This window comes from Gobius niger, assembly GCF_951799975.1.
Source record: "Gobius niger genome assembly, chromosome: 22".
NCBI lineage: Eukaryota > Metazoa > Chordata > Actinopteri > Gobiiformes > Gobiidae > Gobius > Gobius niger.
Window position 1 is genome coordinate 13,736,035 of NC_136873.1, and position 20,500 is coordinate 13,756,534.

Here is a 20,500-nt window from a genome sequence, read left to right on the forward strand (position 1 = left end):
AAAACTCAATAAATAGGGCTTAAGGGATTAAATAATAAAAAATCCCTCTGAAAAAATCTTCCAAATATTGTTCAGTCCAAGGCTGGAAAATGTGAAGTCTTTAAGTCCGACTGACGTGGACATAGTGTCGCCACAATGACAGAAAAATGTGTTTTGAGAAAAAGGCCTTTGAAATTGCATTCTCCCATATAAGTCTATGGGGGAACATTGAATCAGCGCAATATTTAAACATGTTATTGTGAAGATTAGGTATATTTTCTGTTTCCGGGTGAAAGCTTATATGTTCAGAGACCAATTTGGCCCAAAACCTGAAAACTGAAAAAAATTGAGTTTTGCCTGTAGTGTCTCCCCTTAAAAGTTTTTGTTGGACTTTTGAGCAATAATATAAGTGAAACTAGGAGCATATACAGACGTTTTCTTTGTGGCTCATGTTTTTGATCATTTCTGTTGAACTTATGGAGGAATAAAAGTCAAGCAGTGCCATAAAGTTCAAGGAAAAGTAAGTTTAATGCATCACAAAGTCTATTTACCGTTGAGTTTTTGAGGATCTGTGCTTTACCTGAGCAGTATTTGAACTTATTACTTTAAGTTGCTCCACTTTCCCCTGTGATATTCCACTCGCGTCTAATCCTGGAAACACTGTAAACGAACAATAAGTCTTTATCTGTGCGCGTGTGCCCCAGAATCCGCCAAAGAGGAGGAGGAGGAGGCGGAGCTTTCGGGGGGCGTTTCCTTCGGCTAATGCTCCTGGGTCGGGACTTCGGGGGGTTTATAAAGGCCGTCGCCGCTGATCAGAAAGTTCAAAAAGGGATATTTGTCATTCGGACCCCGCCCCCCCCCCCGCCCGGTTGCCGTGACGATGGAGGCGACGTACAGGCTGCTGGTTCTGCTGCTGGTCGCTGCAAACAGTCTGGCCAGTGAGTATCAAAGGCTTTCTTATACTAAAGTATGTTATGTACTCCAAATCCAGGCAGTTTAAAGGGAGACATTGCAGGGGAAAGTTTACTCTCTTCACGTATAAACTTTCAGCAACAAATGAATGACCTGATCTTCACAATCAGGCGTTAAAATATTCAAGTCGATGTTTCTCCGTAGTTTTATAAAGGGGAAATATGAACTTAAAGGACATTTTCTCAACATGCATTTTCCTCACAGTGTTGCGACCACAGAGTAGCAGCAATGTTTACTCAAGTAAGAGTAAAAAAGTATTTGGAGAAGGGTTTACTTGAGTAGTGTGAGCAGAGGTGGGTCAGTTACTTCTACTCAAGTATAAATAATGCTTTGAAGGGTCACACTTTATTTTACCTTGATGCATTGTAGTCAACTAAATTTACTACAATGTAATGTCCTCTGTAATAATGTGTAATAACCTGTAACTGTGCAGTACATACACAATGGAATAATGTGTGTTAGTACTTTGGAGATACATAATGAAATAAGGCGTGAGACCCTCAGGGCAGTGTTCATTTCGTCGACTAAAATTGGACTAAAACTAAATTAAAAGTTTTTCATGAGACTAAAACTATGACTTAAATGTCCAGATATTTGAGTCGACTAAAATGAGACTAAATAAAAATGAAAAGCAGAGACTAAAATCATCCAAACTTCTATGACCGTCCGAAAGAGCCTCAGATCATTTACAATCACTGTCAAAGGAGCAGCTCTGAGCTCTAAGATTAAAAATGATTTTAATTAATATTATAAGTCTTAAATTTAGTCGACTAAAACTAGACTCAAATTGAAAAGATTTTTTTTTACTCAATCGACTAAAATTAAATGACATTTTAGTCAAAAGACTAAAACTACATTAAAATATAATGTCAAAACTAACACTGCCTCAGGGTTAGAGTTTGGGTCTTATGTCTTATTACATTATTTATCACCAAAATACTGATACACATTATTCCATTATGAATGTACTGCATAGGTACAAGTTATTACACATTGTTAAAAAACACATTACATTGTACTTACTGTGGCAGGTACAAAGTATCAAGGGTAGTGTCAAATGAAGTGTTGCCTTTTGAAGCAAACGTTTTTTCATACAGTACTTTTTACTTTTACTTGAGTAATATTAAGATGAAGTTTCTGTTTCTTATTTGAGTAAAAAAATAGTAACTTGTCTCTCTGTGAGTAAATCCTTAAGAGACATTAAAATAGACATTTACAATGTTCACATGATTTCATGTTTTGTTTTTCAAAATTGATGTCACAACTGAAACATCACTTTATCTTAAAACATTACTCTTACTTTTAATACAATTTTATATATTTTTTTGTTTCTCATATATGGGCATACCCACACTACTCTATTAGTCTAAAGTAACGTTACTCTGGTATTGAGTAACTGATGGAGTGTAAAAGTTTGATTCATGTTTTTCGGATGAAAATTTGGAATATTTTAAAAGTAAATACCATAAAAACACATAAAACAAGTAATATAATACATATATTTTACATGTCAAAATGGCACAAGTTACTTTATTTTACTTAAGTAAGAGTACAGATACATAATTGGAATATTACTCGAGTAGAAGTAAACACGTGTATGATAGAGTATGATAAAATTACTTGCAAAAGTACGGTTACTCCAAAAAATTACTTACAGATTAGATTCAACTGCAGGTTCTATATAAACCTCGTGCATGACGGCACTTCGGACCCGAAGTAACACCTGTTTGAGTGACAGTGCAGGATTTTGGGCTCTTTCTACACATTAGGACATGGCTGGAACATGCAGGGGAGGAAAATACTTCATTTTAACATTTTTAAACTCGGTATAGTCCCTTTAAGTACTTGAGTAAATAGGTGAATCCTCCAGCCAGGTGTTTATGACCCCCAACCTGGCTCCACATCTGGAGACGGGTCACCAGGCGCAGCTCTGCCGCCGCCCACTGCTCCCTACGGGTCGTCCAGCGGCGTCCAGGGACAGTTCACCTATAATGACAAATAAAGCAGCAAACAAACGCTATTATATGTTATTCAAAAAGTAAACAAGATCCCAAACCCCTTGAAAACAAAATATCCTTTACTTAGAATTTGTTGCAGTAAATTCAGGCGCTTTTGATCTTTTTAATAAAATCTTCTGCAAAGGATCTTGGGTAATGTAGTTTACAGCTTTAAAACGTTGAAATCACAGGCCCAAGACTTGGTGATATCGATGAACATTTGTTTCCGCAGACTGTTCCTTCTTAACCTGCAGAAAAAGGGAAGCCTCAGATCTGGATCTAAGTCTTTCCCGTGACCTGGTTCAGTCATGCGTCGCCTGAACGTGAATACCAGAGACTTAACCTTTACATCTCTGAGGAGCGCAGCAGGTCACTCGCTCTTTTAAAGACAAATTCAGATTCAATTCATAACAAAATGGATTCTGATAAAAGCTTTACTTTGAGGACATGACAAAGCCCAGCTGTAGTCGGACGAACATGAGGCGTCACATGAGGGAGATGAATGAAAAGCACATTGTTTAAAAATGCAATGAGGTTTTTAGCTGTGGGTTTGATCTGCGGGCGAGTCCTTGGGCAAGACACTTCCACTCTGTCTCCACTGAAAACATATTTCAATTTTGTTTTAGTCTCGGCCACATCCGGCCCGCGAGATGATTGAATCCGGCCCACAACTTGTAGGGCATAAATTCCATGACCGTCCTTGGCTTGATATGGCTAGATATTTTCAGAATTTAATGCTACTACTCAATATCAGCATCAGATATTCAAAACACACAATTTAGTGTAATGTACAATAGGATAAAGTTGCAGAATAAGCTGAGTTAGACTCAATTCAGGCTTCTTATGTGGTCCCTTATGAAAATGAATTGCACACCCCTGTGTTCAGTGAAAATAAGTGAAAATAAGATAACAAAGCATGTTCCTAAAAAGGGCAAAAAGGCTTTTTAATGCTTTTTAATTCCATGTAACAGAAACCAGCATGGCTAAAATTATGACATCCTTCCCAGAGTCGTCACATGGGTCACAGCGATCTTTAGAATGAAATAATGCTCTTGGAGGCTGTTTTTGGGAGGTGTAAAGTCTCCATTGGTTTCCATTTTTAAAGGAGGGCTATTATGCAAAATTTACTTTTTCAGCTTTACATCATGTTATTATGTCATTCCTTCATTAAAAACATGCCTGAAGTGTTGCCTTGGCACATTCACGTATTTCTGAGTAATCTGTAAAAACTGTGATGGCGGCCATTTTAGGGATAGGTTTGCCTGAGTCCTCCTAGGAACGCCCCCACCTCCTGGAGACGCCTCCGAGCTTTCGTGTCGGAAAGGGTCAAAGGTTCTTAAAGAGACAGAGGCCTATTTCAAGACATTCACTACAGACATTTTGAGAGAGACATTTTATACAAGGCAGTTATTCTAATTTACTGCATTTACAGACCAACAGAAGGTTTGCTCATCATTGTAGTGTGATATAGACTGGTGCTATGTGATTGAAAAAAACATAATACCCCCTCTTTAAAAGTTCCTTTTGGAGCCGTCCCTGGCCACCAGGGGGTGATATTGCAGTAATGCCAGCTCCCATGAGGACCACAGAGAAGCGCCATCCTTGCCCAATGGTTTAGTCCCTTCTCTTAATTTTTATTCAGGTTTTATTACTCAACATAAATATATCTGGTGGTATTTGCTGTACTTATATATAGTCTCATTATCAATTTGTGTTGTGTTTTAGTCAAAAATAATACTTTGACATCAGGAAGGAATATCATAGTAAATGAAATTAACACGGTCCCCAGGATCACTTTGAGTCTGAATGTGAGGGTGAGCAGGAACGTTGTGCCCGGACATAAAACTATCTTGTCATTGAATTGTTTATTTAGACATTATATTTGCCTGGACACGACATCTGTTATTGCTTCACTGTGTTAAAGTTTGGCGCAGCCCCGTGAAGAAACTCCTGTCGTGAAACTGGGCTCCACAAAACAACTTGACTTGAGTTTCTAATAAAAAGGTGTTTTTCTCTGCAGAGCCCAGAAGCCGCTTCACTCGTTTCCGCTCATGGAACACGAAGATGTACCCGGTCTGGAAGGAGGGCGACCCGCGCTTCCAAGACTCATGGAAAGGTACGAGAAACAAAAACACTGTGATCTCAAACGGGACACAGGCATTAAATGTTATATGGACCACACTGACCCACGTCTCTTCTGTGCAGGAGGAAAAGTCACGTTCAACGTTGGCAACGACTCCCCGACGCTGACCGGAGCCAGAGTGACCTTCACCATCGACCTGCAGTTCCCCCACACTCAGACAGCGCTCCCTGGAGGAGAGGTGGTGTGGGCGCAGGACGGGTTCCACAACGGTAACGACACGCTGCCTGGAATCAGAAAGACCGCCGTGAAAAGTCTCAATATAAGTCTCTGGATCTGAGTTGTTCACACGCTCACCTTTATATTCACTGTCACAGGTCTTATATGAAGAAATAGGAGGCCAATTATTCAACATCTGCAGGTTTTCTTCCATTTTTACTTCAGCGACTATAGGCGACTGGAAACTGGTGAATGTCTGACCTCTGACTTGGAAAAATGTCATGCAGGGTTGCCAGGTCCACGATAAAACCATGGAATTGGGCAGCCTCTAAGCCTTGAAAAAGCTGCAAAGGATACGGAGGACATCTATTGCCCTAGTTTTTTTTTGGACATGCTTTTTTTTAAGGAAAGTGGGCTTTTTAAGCTTATTTCACGAGAAAAATCACTATTTCACATGACAAAGTCTCCAATATAAGGCCCTGAGAGATGTGTTTTCAGGAGCACATGGGCTCTGTACGCTATGGTAAAAACTAGAGCTTGGACGATCCACTTTTGTCATGATCCGATACGTATCACGATACTCAGGGGCCGATCCGATACGTACAGTAAGTAATTATGATTTGTAATATGTTTAAAATGTGTAAAAAGAAAACAGTCATGAGTCTAAAGTTTATAAACCCAATGCCATTTAACATTAATTGAAGTGCTGTTACTGGAAAAGTGCAGGATAAAAATGCCTCCAAACACAAAGTATTGAAAGTATTACTTGGTATTGCAGCACAAAGTATTGCGATCCAAATCCGATCCGATATTTTGTTCCAGCGCTAGTAAAAACATTGAGAGTTCCAGCTGCTCCTCTGATATTTCGGGGAGGGTTTGGCTGTTGAGACCTGGCAACCCTGACAACATGTAATCAGACAAAGATGGAGACAGCATGTGAGGAAACGTTCATATAACATCATATAACATTAGCATCTTAGTAGCTAACTGTAGCATTAGCCGTTTTGTTAACGTACGACATACGTGTTGAAACAGACTCTTTTGAGATGTTTTCTGGTGGACTACAGGCCTAAGCATATTAAAGGAGCTATACCTGATTTTACTTCTAGAATTTTTTTTTATTTTATCCTCCTTTAGTATATTGTCCGTGACCCTGAAAAGTGACCCTGCATGTTGTGAAATGTGTCTATAAACTTGTCCCCGTAAAGAATTTGGATGCTTTCAATACATTAGGAAAGTTACGAATTACTTTGGACCACAACGAACAATATAATCTAGTGACTTCCCCTTTCATTGTTTGCAATAAAAAAAAAAACAGGTATAGGGCCTTTAAGGACACACAAATAAGGTTTGGTCAAATCTAGTCCATGTAAATGTTTTGACTCGTGTGGTCTTGTAGAAGTGAAAACCAGGACTCGAAGCTAACCTTTTAGCATGTAGCATGAAGCTAGCGTTAGATGGTTAGCATTGTCCGTTTATTCACAGTAGCCTGTACTTATCGGCTGCTGAACCAGTTTGCTCGTCTCCATGTCTTTATCTTTATTTGTAGCATTTGATGAAGTGGTTTGGCGGTCATTTATTTTATTTCATTTTCATTTAATTTATTAATTTATTTTGTTTTATGTGGGACAATGAATGGAAAAGTAGTTCTTCTCCCCATTAGTTTCCTCTGGCAGGTCGAGCCATTTGTGGGCGTTCTGCATCCATTCCAGTTTTGCACACCCGCTTATTGCAAGTTGATTTAAAGAGACTAAATTGGTCATTTTATACTCACTACTGCCACCTCAGGTCTTACGCGTAACTGCAGCTTCTATATTAAGCTCGTGCATGACACCTTTCTGAGTGACAGTGCAGGATTTTAGAGGCAGTTGTGGTGAACAGGTCTGGGCTCATTCTACACATTAGGACATGGCTGGAACATGTAGGGGGAGGAAAATACCTAATTTTAACATTTTTTAACTCTGTATAGTCCATTTTGAGTGCAGCCACGTTTTAAATGTCATGTATTTTCTGTTTCAGGAACGAAGCATGTCGCCTCTGAGCCCGTTTACCCCACGGAGAGCGCAGACTGGAAGTCCGTGTTTCCTGATGGGAGCCCAATCAACGACGACAAGAAGCCAAACTACGTGTTCGTGTGGAAAGCCTGGGGTAAGTCTCTGTCTTTGTTCAACTAAAAGGGAAATCCCTTTAAAATAGTGCTCAAGACAGAGCGAAATAGTGCTCAAGACAGAGCGAAATAGTGCTCAAGACAGAGTGAAATAGTGTCAAGACAGAGCGAGTCAAAACAAGACTTAAAAATAGTGTCAAGACAGAGCGAGTCAAAACAAGACTTAAAAATACTGCCCAAGACAGAGTTAAATAGTGCTCAAGACAGAGCGAGTCCAAACAAGACTTAAAAATACTGCCCAAGACAGAGTTAAATACTGCTCAAGACAGAGAGAAATATTGCTCAAGACAGAGTGAAATAGTGTTCAAGACAGAGTGAAATAGTGTTCAAGACAGAGTGAAATAGGGCTCAAGACAGAGTGAAATATTGCTCAAGACAGAGTGAAATAGTGTCAAGACAGAGTGAAATAGTGCTCAAGACAGAGTGAAATATTGCTCAAGACAGAGTGAAATAGTGTTCAAGACAGAGTGAAATAGTGCTCAAGACAGAGTGAAATAGTGTCAAGACAGAGTGAATCTAAACAAGACTTAAAAATAGTGCTCAAGACAGAGTGAAATAGTGCTCAAGACAGAGTGAAATAGTGTCAAGACAGAGTGAAATAGTGCTCAAGACAGAGTGAAATAGTGTCAAGACAGAGTGAAATAGTGCTCAAGACAGAGCGAGTCAAAACAAGACTTAAAATAGTGCTCAAGACAGAGTGAAATAGTGTCAAGACAGAGCGAAATAGTGTCAAGACAGAGTGAAATAGTGCTCAAGACAGAGCGAGTCAAAACAAGACTTAAAATAGTGCTCAAGACAGAGTGAGTCAAAACAAGACTTAAAATAGTGCTCAAGACAGAGTGAAATAGTGTCAAGACAGAGCGAAATAGTGTCAAGACAGAGTGAAATAGTGCTCAAGACAGAGTGAGTCAAAACAAGACTTAAAATAGTGCTCAAGACAGAGTGAGTCAAAACAAGACTTAAAATAGTGCTCAAGACAGAGCGAGTCAAAACAAGACTTAAAAATAGTGCTCAAGACAGAGCGAGTCAAAACAAGACTTAAAAATAGTGCTCAAGACAGAGCGAATCTAAACAAGACTTAAAAATGCATATAACTGAAAGTATTTTATCTACACTCTTGCCTCTTACCGTAATTGATTAATTCTATGTTGATGTTTTTATTGATTGTATTTGTTTTCTTATATTTATGCCACTGTGAAGCACTTTGAATTGCCTCGTGTATGAATTGTGCTCTACAAATAAACTTGCCTTGCCTTGCCTACTTTGTCACAGAAGTAAGATGAGGAAGGAAGAAGTAGCAGTCCAACTACAATGAGTAAACGAGTATTTGTATCTGCAGCAGTGGATTTTCAAATGATCGGATAGAATAATACAAATAATATTCATTTCCTTATTTGCATCTGCTACAATGATGGATGTTCTTTAACTCCCGTCACGTTTTGTGCGCACAAGCCTTCTCACGGCTTTGTTTTGACAGTCAAATTTCCGAACCTCGCAGACATGAAGTACAATTACTCCTTGAAATAAGCATTATTTTCTTTCCAACACCAAACTCTCATTCATCAAGACAAATGTGAAATTATGTGACACTTCTGAGCAAACGCTTAGTAAATTACCTCCATTGTCTTGAGTAAGAAACTTGCTTCTTCCACTGCTCTACTCTCTAAAGTATCTACTGAGTAAATACTTTATCTACTGCACACACCTCTGCCCAGTTGAAGTAAAAGAATGAAGTCGGGGTCACTCGGCAGAATGAGCCCCGTCACATGAGCAGATTATGATCCTTCATTAGAGCTGCCGTGAAAGCCGTGTTCAAAGTGAAACAGCTCAGAACCAGATTAAACAGGACTCCGTCTGTTTGGAGCCGGTTTCTTTCCCCCCAGACGAGAAAATATTTGGATCAGAGTCTCGTGTCCGCGGCCACAACCAAAGCTTTATAAACCGAAGTATGTTTGAGTGATTTCCTTTCTTCTCCGTGTGTGTTTTCAGGGCAGTACTGGCAGGTGTGCGACGGCCCCAGCTCGTCTCTCACCATCGCCACGGACCAGGTTCCCCTGGGCTCCTACGTCATGGACATCGTGATCTACCACAACAGGGGCCGGCAGAAGTTCATTCCCCTGGGATACGCCTCCACGCAGTTCTCCATCACAGGTCGGTGAGGCTCCAACGATACAGGAGCCACTTTGGAAATAATGTGCAATATGTAATAGAGCTCAAAGTGCAATTATCAACATATAGAAGGACATGACGTGGCTAAAAAACAAACAAACGCCACATAAAAAACCTAAGCGTAAAATACTGGACAATAAAAAGTCCATACAAAAGTTAAAGTGCCTTGTTTAGAGTCATAACTGCTCAATGGTGATCAGTGGAACATTTGACAGAGTTTTCCCATACGATGAGAGTCAAAATGTGATTTAGTTAAGTGTCAATAAGCAAAACTTTGTTTTCATTAAACCCACACTGCAAAAAGTCAATATCAAGCATCGGCTTAAATGACTTGAGTTGAGGAAATGTATCTTGTTTTGAGCGGTTTTCACTCATTTAGACACTTTTCCTGATCGAACCAAGTTCACTTTGCTTGTTTGTGGACATTTCAGACCAGTTCTAGGGTAAATCTCGCTTTAAATAAGAAAGTAAAATTGCCAATGAGATAAGACCAATTTTCTTACCCCATTGGCAAAGAAAATGACCTGAAATAAGGACGAAATGTATCGAAACGAGTCAGAAACATCTCAGAACAAGTGAAATAATCTAGGACAAATGCCCAAGAACTTCTTAACCAGTCAAAACAACAAAAAATTGGATTATTATGCTCAAATTGAGATGTTTATACTAGTCTAGTTAATTACTTTTTGCAGTGCATCCATCCATTTTCTTCTTGCCTGGCCTACCAGACACTCCTCCTTTCTGTTCAAAAGAAGAACGGTCTGGGCGGCTGCTTGCAGACAATCATTTCACGATTTTACCCACATCGGTCCAATCACGCACCAAGAAACGGAAGCCGTCACCATGTCACCACCACGCACTCTACCGATTAACATTAAAGACGGCGGCGCGGCAACCGACACGCTGTTTTCTTCTGCTCTTTCGTCTGTTTTAAATCATTTGGAAAATATAAAATCCCTAAAACCGGAGCAAGAAGCAGCGTTCGAAGCGTTCCTTGCAAAAAAGTACGTTTTTGGAAAGGCTTCCTGCCGATTGTTACTGCGACGTATCTAGCGTTGCTCTGATACCCAGTGGGGCAATTTCCCAGAGGAAAATCTTGCTTCCAGACGACGTCTTTGAAATATCTATGAAAAAGCATGTAGTTTGGCAGACCAGGCAAATTTTCTTCCGCTTTATCTGGGGCTGAGTCATGGAGGTAGCAGTGTGAGCACAGAGTATCCGGATCCCGCACACTTCCTCTCGCTCCTCAGGGGGGAGACATAGTCCTTCCAGCGTTTTCCTGGGTCTTCCCGGTCCCCAAACTTGTACCTGATCTGGCATCACGGGACGGGTACCTACCTGGCACTGGACCGGGCAGGAGGTGCCAGTGGAAAAGGGACAAAAGGGCGGGCGGCACAGTGTTGTAGCAGTTAGCATTCGTGCTTCACAGTACAGGGCCTTTCTGTGTGGAGTTTGCATGTTCTCCCCGGGTACGCTGGTCTTCTCACCACTAAAAACAGGAACAATAGATAAAGGCAACGCGCCATAAAAGGGAGCGTGGCCAAGCCGAGGGGGAAGAAAACCTCTCATGGGAATCACAATTTGTCTGTTGAGTAGAGATATTGTTACATATTGTAGCACTGCATTTTGGTATTCAAAATGGCCGCCGGAACCATGCGTGATGTCATTGGAAACGCATGTATAAACACTTGCTGCTCACGTTAGCATATGTAGCATGAAGCTAGCGTAGCTTCCTGGTTAGCGTTGTCAGTTTTTTAAAGGAACAGGCCACCGTTCTTCCATACTGAGATATGTTCTTACCTGAGCTTAGACAAAGCTATGGGAATACATTGGGAGAGACTAAATGCTAACAACATCTTTGGTATTTTTACGTGACTGAGCGCACGCACAAAGACCAGACAGGTACGCATCAACTCGTCTAAGCTCAGGTAAGAACATATCTCAGTATGTAAAAACGTTGGCCTGTTCCTTTAAGTATTTATAGGCATCTCCATGTATCTTTATCTTTATTTAGTTGAAAAATATATTCATAATTTAGCATTTGTTTCGGTAATGTTGGAGGAATGGAGAGTTTCCCTTCTTTCTTTCCCTCTGGTGGCTTCGAACATGACCATATATGGGCAATACCAACAGTGCCATCTGTATCTGTAGGTCCCACACCCAGGTGATTCTGAACATTATTATTGACCCGTCCACTGCTCCTCCAGGCTGAAGGATGGGTCAAATGCGAAGAATGAATTTCCCTACACGGATCAATAAAGGCCTTCGTTTCTCCCCCAGACCAGATCCCGTTCTCCGTCTCGTTGGACCAGGTGAACGACATCGTGGCGGGAGACCTGCGCTTCATCCAGAACCGCGCCATCGCCTTCACCGTGTCCCTCCACGACCCGAGCGCGTACCTCAGCACCGCCGACATCACCTTCAACTGGGACTTCGGCGACGCCAGCGGGGCCCTGATCTCCAGGGAGTGCACGGTCACCCACACCTACGTCAACTCGGGCTCCTTCAAGCCCCAGGTCGTCGTGCAGGCGGTGATCCCGGACAAGAGCTGCGAGCCCACGGAGGGCCCCACCAGCGCCCCCACAGGTGAATACTAATACTAATACTCATACTAATACTACTACTAATACTACTACTAGGGTTAATCAGAGTTTGTACAGAAGCAAGTCAACTGTAATGCTTTTTAATGCCCAAACAGTTCTATATTTTAATGCCACAAATGCATCAAAATCAGTGCTTACTTAATGTCTTATGGTGAGCAACCATAGTAGGTCTTAACACTGATTTTCAACTAATGCAGTAAAAATGAGTCCCGTCATGTCATTATTTTTTAAGTCTTTTAACACATTGAGTGCCGCGCTGTTTTTGGGATTTAGCTGTTGAGTGCCAACAACAATCCAGACCATTTTTCATGATATTTGTAGCACCACAGCATATTCTGTTATAGCTATGGACACATATGGCTTGTTTGAAAGGTGAGACTCTAAGCTCTCAGGAGATGACAGTTTAATTCTACTGCCTCGGTTCCTGAGAAATCTAAACTAAACAGAGGCAAGTTTTGAGCAAAGTCACAGACTTTTTTCTAGAAACAGAGATAACGGGGGTTTTATGAAACACTCTCCTTTCTGATTAACTCCTCTCTCTCCTCTCTCCTCCTCTCTCCTCTCTGGACGGACACTAACGTTATGGGAAGAGGCAAATGCCTAAATATATACGTTTCAAGTACATTTTCAATCACAGTATTGTTGACACATTGAAACACTGTGTGTATCGATCGCTTTGGTTCTCAGATTGAAGACTTTAACAGGATGTTTCTCAGTCGTCTTTGGACCCTATTTTAACCATTTAAAAACTGAGAGAAATGCGAAAATCTCAACTGTTTCGATCTGTCCATGTGAAGCGGCTCTGCAGCTGTTACTTCACAACACCACGACCTCTCGGACTAAAAAGAAGAAAGAAAAGAAACGCAATAATACATGAAATGTTCAGATCGTGACTTTTCCCAAGTTTTTGATCATCATCTATATCAGTTCTGTTCATCACAGAGCTCCCAAAATCACACATACGGTGTATTAGAGTGTCTAGTTTCATAATAAAAATATGAATAATGAAAAAAAAAACACAAGAACAAGTTTTTCCATTTTTGGCACTTAATGTTAAATGTTAAAAATGGCATTCAACCGTTTAACACCCGCCTTAACCGACCACATTTTGTCAAGTTTTACCCAAATCCAAAAGCTTCTCGACCGGAGCTTACGGTCAGTGTAACGCCTCATTTGAAAGCTAAGACCGACAAAACACACCTGTACTTCTTCCTGGTTTTTGTTATCACGTTTTCATTGCTTTTTTTGACACATTTTTGCCGCATTTTCAATTATTTTAAGCAACAAAAACATGATGAAAATACATACACAAATGACAATCATAACAAGGAAGAAGCTCAGATGAGTTTCATAGGCATTAAATTTACTTTAATGACTTGTAGAGTAAAACCTCCTCGGGCTAAAAGGCAGCACAGGATATTGTTTTGCTCATTTACTCTGATCTCTCATCTTGTTTCTTTCACAACTTCATCTGTGCAGAGAAAGCTCCGGTCATGGTTTCGGTCGTTCCTGCGGTTGTTTCCAAATCGAACACGGCTTCTTCTGACGCAGAGGAGGACAACGCTGAGTACGAAGCTTCCTCAACCAACCACATGGAGTCAGCCGCGGTCACTGGAGGTAAACATGCAGGAAAACTTTAAAATTACGGATCTAACAGGACAAAACCTGAGCTTAATTGACACAGAACAAGGTCTAAACACGACTTTACTTGTATGTTGAAAAGTGTCAGCAGCTCCATTGTACGTGGCGCCTCGCCCGAACACTCGCTCCCCCTGTTGTGTAAGCGTGAACTGAAGCCTGTCTGTCCCAACAGGAGCGAAGGCGGCGGCGACTCTGACCGGGAAAGCGGCCGTTGTCGTTTCGGCGCAGAAACTCAGAGACGACCCTCAGGACGACGACTGCGTGATCTACCGATACGGCTCCTTCAGCACCGGCATCGAAGTCTTCGGTCAGTTTGATCAAAGTCATTAGTTCTTCACGTTAACTACAAAGACAGAGGAAGCGGTTCTAGATCAAGTGTTTGAGAAAGAGACAGTTTTCAAAGGAAATCTCGGAAAAACAGACAATCTGCACACATGTTGAACCCACCTCAGTATTATGTGGAAGTTAAAGTGGATATATCATACGTATGGGACTTAAGGGACTATACAGAGTTTAAATATGTTAAAATAGCCTCTAATGCCTCTAAAATCCTGCACTGTCTCTCAAAAAGATGTTAAATCGGGTCCGAAGTGCCGTCATGCACGAGCTTAATAAGCTGCAGTTACATGTAAGACCTAAGGTGGCAGTATTGAGCATAAAATGACCCTAGCCCCTTTAAAGATCATTAAAGGGGATGGATGACAGGCGAAATGTTTGAGTACACTGAGTACAGAAGACGACTCGAACACCTTCATTCAAGATTGACAACCCCTGTACGACTGAGAGCTTACACAGACATCATTAAAACATTATTTTAATTCAAAATAATGTCTCTGTAAGAATTAAAAGCAACAATGAAACACAGGGGCTGGAGCTGGTGAAGACTATGCCTGGGGCTCTTCCTACTGGCAGTTGTTATTAAAAAAAATTATTAGTTTTGATTTATAGCGTGGTTTACGGCTTCAGTACGGTATCCATTAAGTATAAGGAAACGCTGACATCGTGGAAGCCGAGGATTTCTCAAGGCACATTGAGTTGCCTCGTGTATGAAATGGTATGAATGGTATAAATAAACCAGCCTTACCCTCAAACCTGCTAGCCTGGGAGTACCCATGCTGCCGTGTGTGCTTGAATCATGGATTTGGGGACCTATCACAGAGCGAGGAGGGACGGCAAGACGATGACGCACTATTCGACATACAGAAGCTTTCAGTTTGTTTGTGGATAACAAAAAAAAGGAAAAAAGTTTATTTACAGATCCAACATGACAGCAGCGAATCTATCTTTCGATCAAGTTTTAGACCGTGTTCTAAATAGTTTTGCTTGAAGGTTTACAGTGGGTACGTCATACGTCATCGGATACGATTAATACGATTGATACGATTGATACGATTAATACGATTGAAACGATTGATGCGATTGATGCGATTGATGCGATTGATACGATTGGCTACGTTCAGACACATAATATGTGCACATATCTGCACATATTATGTGTCTAACGATTATTATGATTGACATTAGTAGCTCATAAACCAGACTCCAGACTAAATATAACTCCAGACTAAATATAACTTGTGATATTTTGTCAGTCTACAAACCTGTGTGAATGTAGTGAGATACTACTCCAGATCTATCTTCAACGAGGAAGTTGATTATAAATGATGCCCAAATCTGCCATATTCACCTTTTAGACTAAAGTCCTTTCAATTGGCCGACATCGATTCAATGTTTTTGAATGTTTTCACAACTAAAGGACAAAACAAATGTACACATTTCCACCAACTACAAAAAAACCCCATCTCATGTCCTTCAAATATGAAGTAAAGATTTGCCTTGACCTTTGTTTTCAGAGGGCATCGACAAAGTGGAGATTGTGCAGATGGAGAATGCCGTGGCGACGTCTGAGATGGACAAAAACGTGCTGGACGTCACAGTCACGTGTCAGGGAAGGTTTGTACGAACACCGAGTCCACACGGTGCAACATCTAACCCAGGAAACAGAACCAAACACAGGCATTTCCCCCCAGTTTCCCGAAGGAGGTGTGCAGCGTGATCCTGGACGCGGACTGCCTGCGGCCCCTGCACTCGGTCTGTAACATGGTGGAGCCGTCCAAGGAGTGCCAGCTCGTCCTGCGCCACTTCTTCAACGCGTCCGGAGTCTACTGCATCAACGTGTCCATGGCCAACGACGTCAGCCTGGCGCTCACCTCCGCCAAGTTCAACATCGGAGCAGGTAACCGGGACAAAACGGCGGGATTTATCTTGATCTGGCAGAGGGCATGTGCCGCAAAGATACAGGAAAGGATTTATAGAAATGGGTTTAATCTGCTCTTCTTTTTTTTTTAGCTCAAACAAAACCTTTCAACTAGGGCTGGTATCCCTCATAGGTTCCCAAATCGATCACTTCACAAGGGCCCGATTCGATTGAGTTTGATTGATTTTCGATCACACAGTACCAATTTTACTTGTTTATGGAAGAACTAATGCTGCAAATAGTAGAAACTAACTCTAACTTGGTACATTAGTAAAAAATATGAATATTTATATTGAGAATTTTACCCAATGCAGCTACATTAATCTTGTATTTTTTATTTAAAGAGACTTGATGCAAGTTGGTCATTTTTATAGTCACTACTGCCACCTCAGGTCTTACGCGGAACTGCTGTCTCTATATTAAGCTCGTGCATGACGGCACTTCAGACCCGAAGTAACAAGTAACAACTTTTTGAGTGACAGTCCAGGATTTTAGAGGCAGTTGTGGTGAATCGGTTTGGGCTCATTCTACACATTAGGACATGGCTGGAACATGTAGGGGGAGGAAAATACATAATTTTAACACTCCGTATAGTCCCTTTAACATAAGTAAGTAAATAAGTAAGTGCTTCATTTGTCACTGTACAACCGTACAACAAAACCCGCATGTTTTTGGAGGTGGAGGAAGCTGAAGCACGTGGAGGAAACCTGGCTGCCTTCAGTCTCCTCTGATCCTCTGAAACGGTGCACCACCTCCTGGGTTTGTCCCTGTTTCAGAGCGTGGTGTCCTGCACTGCTCAGCTCATCCTCCTTCCTCTTCCTCCTCCTGCGCTCCCTCCACTCCACAACAGTCTTTACCTTCACCTTCTGTGAAGAGCTTAGCAGTTAATCTGTTTTATTCTCCAATGAACGTCCATTAGCCGGAAAAACAGTAGGGACAGAAGGCATGTGTGGCTTAGCTGTGAGCCTTGCCCGGATACCTCCTTGTTTGTCCCTTCCTTGTGTCCTGTAGCGCCTCTTGTGACGCCTCCACTGTGCTGCATGTGTGGGGGGTCTTTGGTTCCTCTTCAGTGTTTCAGAAGAAGAAATTTGTAGGTTTACGTTTAAAAAGCTGCTTTCTTCAGGACCATTATGAACTCTCTGCATAAAAAAATCCCCCGAACCCCTGGAAAACACGGCAAAGACGTACAAAAGCATCCAGTAAAACATTGTGGGACACAGAAACCACAAATGCAGCTTGCAGAAAAAGGTCAAATAAAGCAGCTGTACCGAGAGAGAGGGAGGCTGCTGCTTGTTTACACGTTGCCATGACGCATCTAAGACGGAGTCAAGAAAAAGACGCACTAAAAGGATTGATCTAAGGGGTTTTTGAATCAATATCAGGCTATTCAAAGGTAAATCAATTAAAAAATGATTACACGATTAAGCCCAGCCCTACATTTAACCCTGTAGTTTAGCTCTACAAACATGTCCTGCAATCCATGTGATTCCTGCATCAGCTTCATCCGTTCATGTTTCATATTTCTTCTCTCAAAGGGACGTTTGTCATAATAAACACTTTTCTTTTCCTTTCAGCCTCAGACCTGTCGATGCCGGGCCTTTTCGCGGTGATCCTGGGCGCCTTGATGGTTTCCGTTCTAGTGGCGATGATCACGATTTCCTACAAGTAAGAAACAGCTGAGGGAGAAAGATGAGGTTAAACGCTATCCACACATTCATTTACATCATCACATACTGCCATTGTGTCTTTAGGCAAAGGCACTTCCCACACCAAGCCGATGTGTTGTATGATAAAGAGTGAAAAGTTAAGGTTAAAGGGATATTTCAGGATTTTTGACATAGGGCGTCATTTCCTAGTTATCCAGAGTGTTGTTGATTTCTGGAGATATTTCTATATTTTAAATCATGCAGTCCTTATATTTGAAGAGTTTAGCGGTGCTAGGCTAGTGCTAGGCTAGTGCATGTCTATGGTAACTAGTAGCCTGCGTTAAAAACAATCTGACCCGAGCACAGAGCACCTGAGGCAAATCACTTATAACACCAGAATATCCATATAAGTGTCTGTGTTGAAATATAGCCATTTTGCATTTAAAATAACTTATATTTGAGCAGCTTCCTGGTTGTAGCTACGCAGCGGCGGAGTGATCTGCTCGGTTACCGGATCTACAGTAGTTTGTTTACCTGCGGCCGCATTACTACACGTGGAATTCACAAAGGAGCTTCCTACAAATCAGATATGGCAACGTTTGGAGGACTGTATGATGATTTTGAAGAGGTTTTTAATGCAGGCTACTAGTTACCATAGACATGCACTAGCTTAGCACTAGCCTAGCACCACTAAACTCTTCAAATATAAGGACTGCATGAATAAAATATTAAAAAAAATCTCCAGAAATCAACAACACTCTGGATGACTAGGAAATGAGGCCCTATGTCAAAAATCCTGAAATATCCCTTTAAGGCCTAATTTTCACAATAAGGTGTTTGATTTGAACGTTTCTCCACAGATTTATATGGAAAATTGTGAATTCAAGGGCTATATCTGATTTCTATCCTGATTTATTGAGGTTTGAACCCTAAAAAACAGGGGGCAAAAATCAAATTGAGCCAGAGTTTTTAGAGAATATACCTTTTTTACTGCATAAAGATTACCCTGGCGTGTGATTTATTCCAGGCACCTGAAGTCGTACCGGCTGCTGAAGGACGACCTGTGCTCAGGCCCTCAGCCCAGACCTCGCTCCTCAGGATTCGGGACGACAGAGGAGGACAAGAGCCCCCTGCTGGAGACGCCGTGACGAAACATCTGTGACCTGCAATGTTTTTTTTTTTTTTATATATACTTTTATACATTTTCTACCGGAGAAACGAGTTGATTTGAGTGTTCTGCAAGGAAAAAACAAATCTTTAGGGATTGTCGTATTTGGAAGCTTGAATGGGATGTACTTTCAGGTTGAATATTAAATAAAATGTTCCAACAAATGATGCATTGCTTTGATATTTCTGGAGACGCTATAGATACAGACGGCATCTCGTCATAGAAGGGGGCGTGGCTTCGCCGAGGGGGAAAATAGAATCTTTAGAGAAACACGATTTTTCACTCTTTTTAGCCATTTTCTGGTGGAATATCAACTTATTTATCACATAAATAAAGTCAGGTGTAAATCGGGCCCATATGGATATTTTCTCACAGCAGATTGTTCAGTAGAAGCGAAAAAACGGCAGTTGTAGCAAGCGCTAGCTAACCGTTAGCATTAGCCCGATGCTAACATGTAGCATCAAGTTAGCATTCTCCGTTATTCATGTATTTATGGGCTGTTGAACCACTTTGCTCCTCCCCATGTCTTTGTATCATTATTTAGTAGAAACTATGTTCATATTTCAGCATTTGTTACAGTAGTTTTTGAGAAAATATACATTTTTTCAAAATTGTTTTACCCCTTAACTGTTTTCAAAAATGACCATATATAGATACAGCATAGGGCATCTCTGGAATCGCCCATATATGATCATGTTTGAAAACAGTTAAGGGGGAAAACAATTTGGAGAAAAATCTAAACTTTCTCTAATTATTCAAAAACTACTTTAACAAATGCTGAATTATAAGTATAGTTTTCTACTAAAGAAAGAAGCAAAGACATGGGGAGGAGCAAAGTGGTTCAACAGCCCATAAATACATAAAAAACAGATAATGCTAACTTGATGCTACATGCTAGCATCGGGCTAATGCTAACAGTTAGCTAGCGCTTGCTACAACTGCCGTTTTTTCACTTCTACTGAAAAAAAAAGCCGAATTATGAATATAGTTTTCTACTAAATAAAGATACAAAGACCTGGAGAGGAGCAAAGTGGTTCAACAGCTCATAAATACATAAATAATGGAGAATGCTAACAGCTAATGCTAACGTTAGCATGAACAATCTACTGAACAATCTGCTGTGAGAAAGTATCCATATGGACCCGATTTACACTTGACTTTATTTATATGCGATAAATTAGTTCATATTCCACCAGAAAATGGCTAAAAAGAGCGGAAAATTATGTTTCTCTAAAGATTCTATTTTCCCCCTCAGCGAAGCCACGCCCCCTTCTATGACGAGATGCCGCCTGTAACCGATATATGTCTTGTGTTGAAGGGTCAGACACAAACCAAATCTTAATTTAAAAATTCAATAAAAGCTTAAATAACAACAATAACAAAGAAAATCCGTACCAAATCTGGAGTAGCCTGTACTCAATATTCAGGCCGACCTCACTTCAGTCCAGAACATGAGACTTATTCCTGTTATACACACCAATATTTTCTTATGAATTAATGATTTCTATTATGAGGCCCTAATTTCACATTGATGATCTAAAATCCAAGTGACCAAAGCAGCTTGTGGAACTAAATGTCTTTCCAGTCAAAACAAAAATCTAC

At 40.9% G+C, this 20,500-nt stretch overlaps 1 protein-coding gene across 1 annotated transcript; it reads left to right on the top strand.

Moving 5' to 3' along the window:
• Nucleotides 1-851: 851 nt before the first annotated feature.
• Nucleotides 852-19,016, top strand: pmelb (premelanosome protein b). The gene is made up of 12 exons (XM_079581121.1): nt 852-917; nt 4,969-5,064; nt 5,154-5,300; nt 7,267-7,395; nt 9,404-9,565; nt 11,864-12,169; nt 13,666-13,803; nt 14,000-14,134; nt 15,681-15,780; nt 15,858-16,063; nt 17,659-17,749; nt 18,758-19,016. The coding sequence occupies exons 1-12, from the start codon at nt 860-862 to the stop codon at nt 18,876-18,878; spliced, it is 1,689 nt and encodes a 562-aa protein (XP_079437247.1). The 5' UTR covers nt 852-859; the 3' UTR covers nt 18,879-19,016.
• The last annotated feature ends 1,484 nt before the right edge of the window (nt 19,017-20,500 follow it).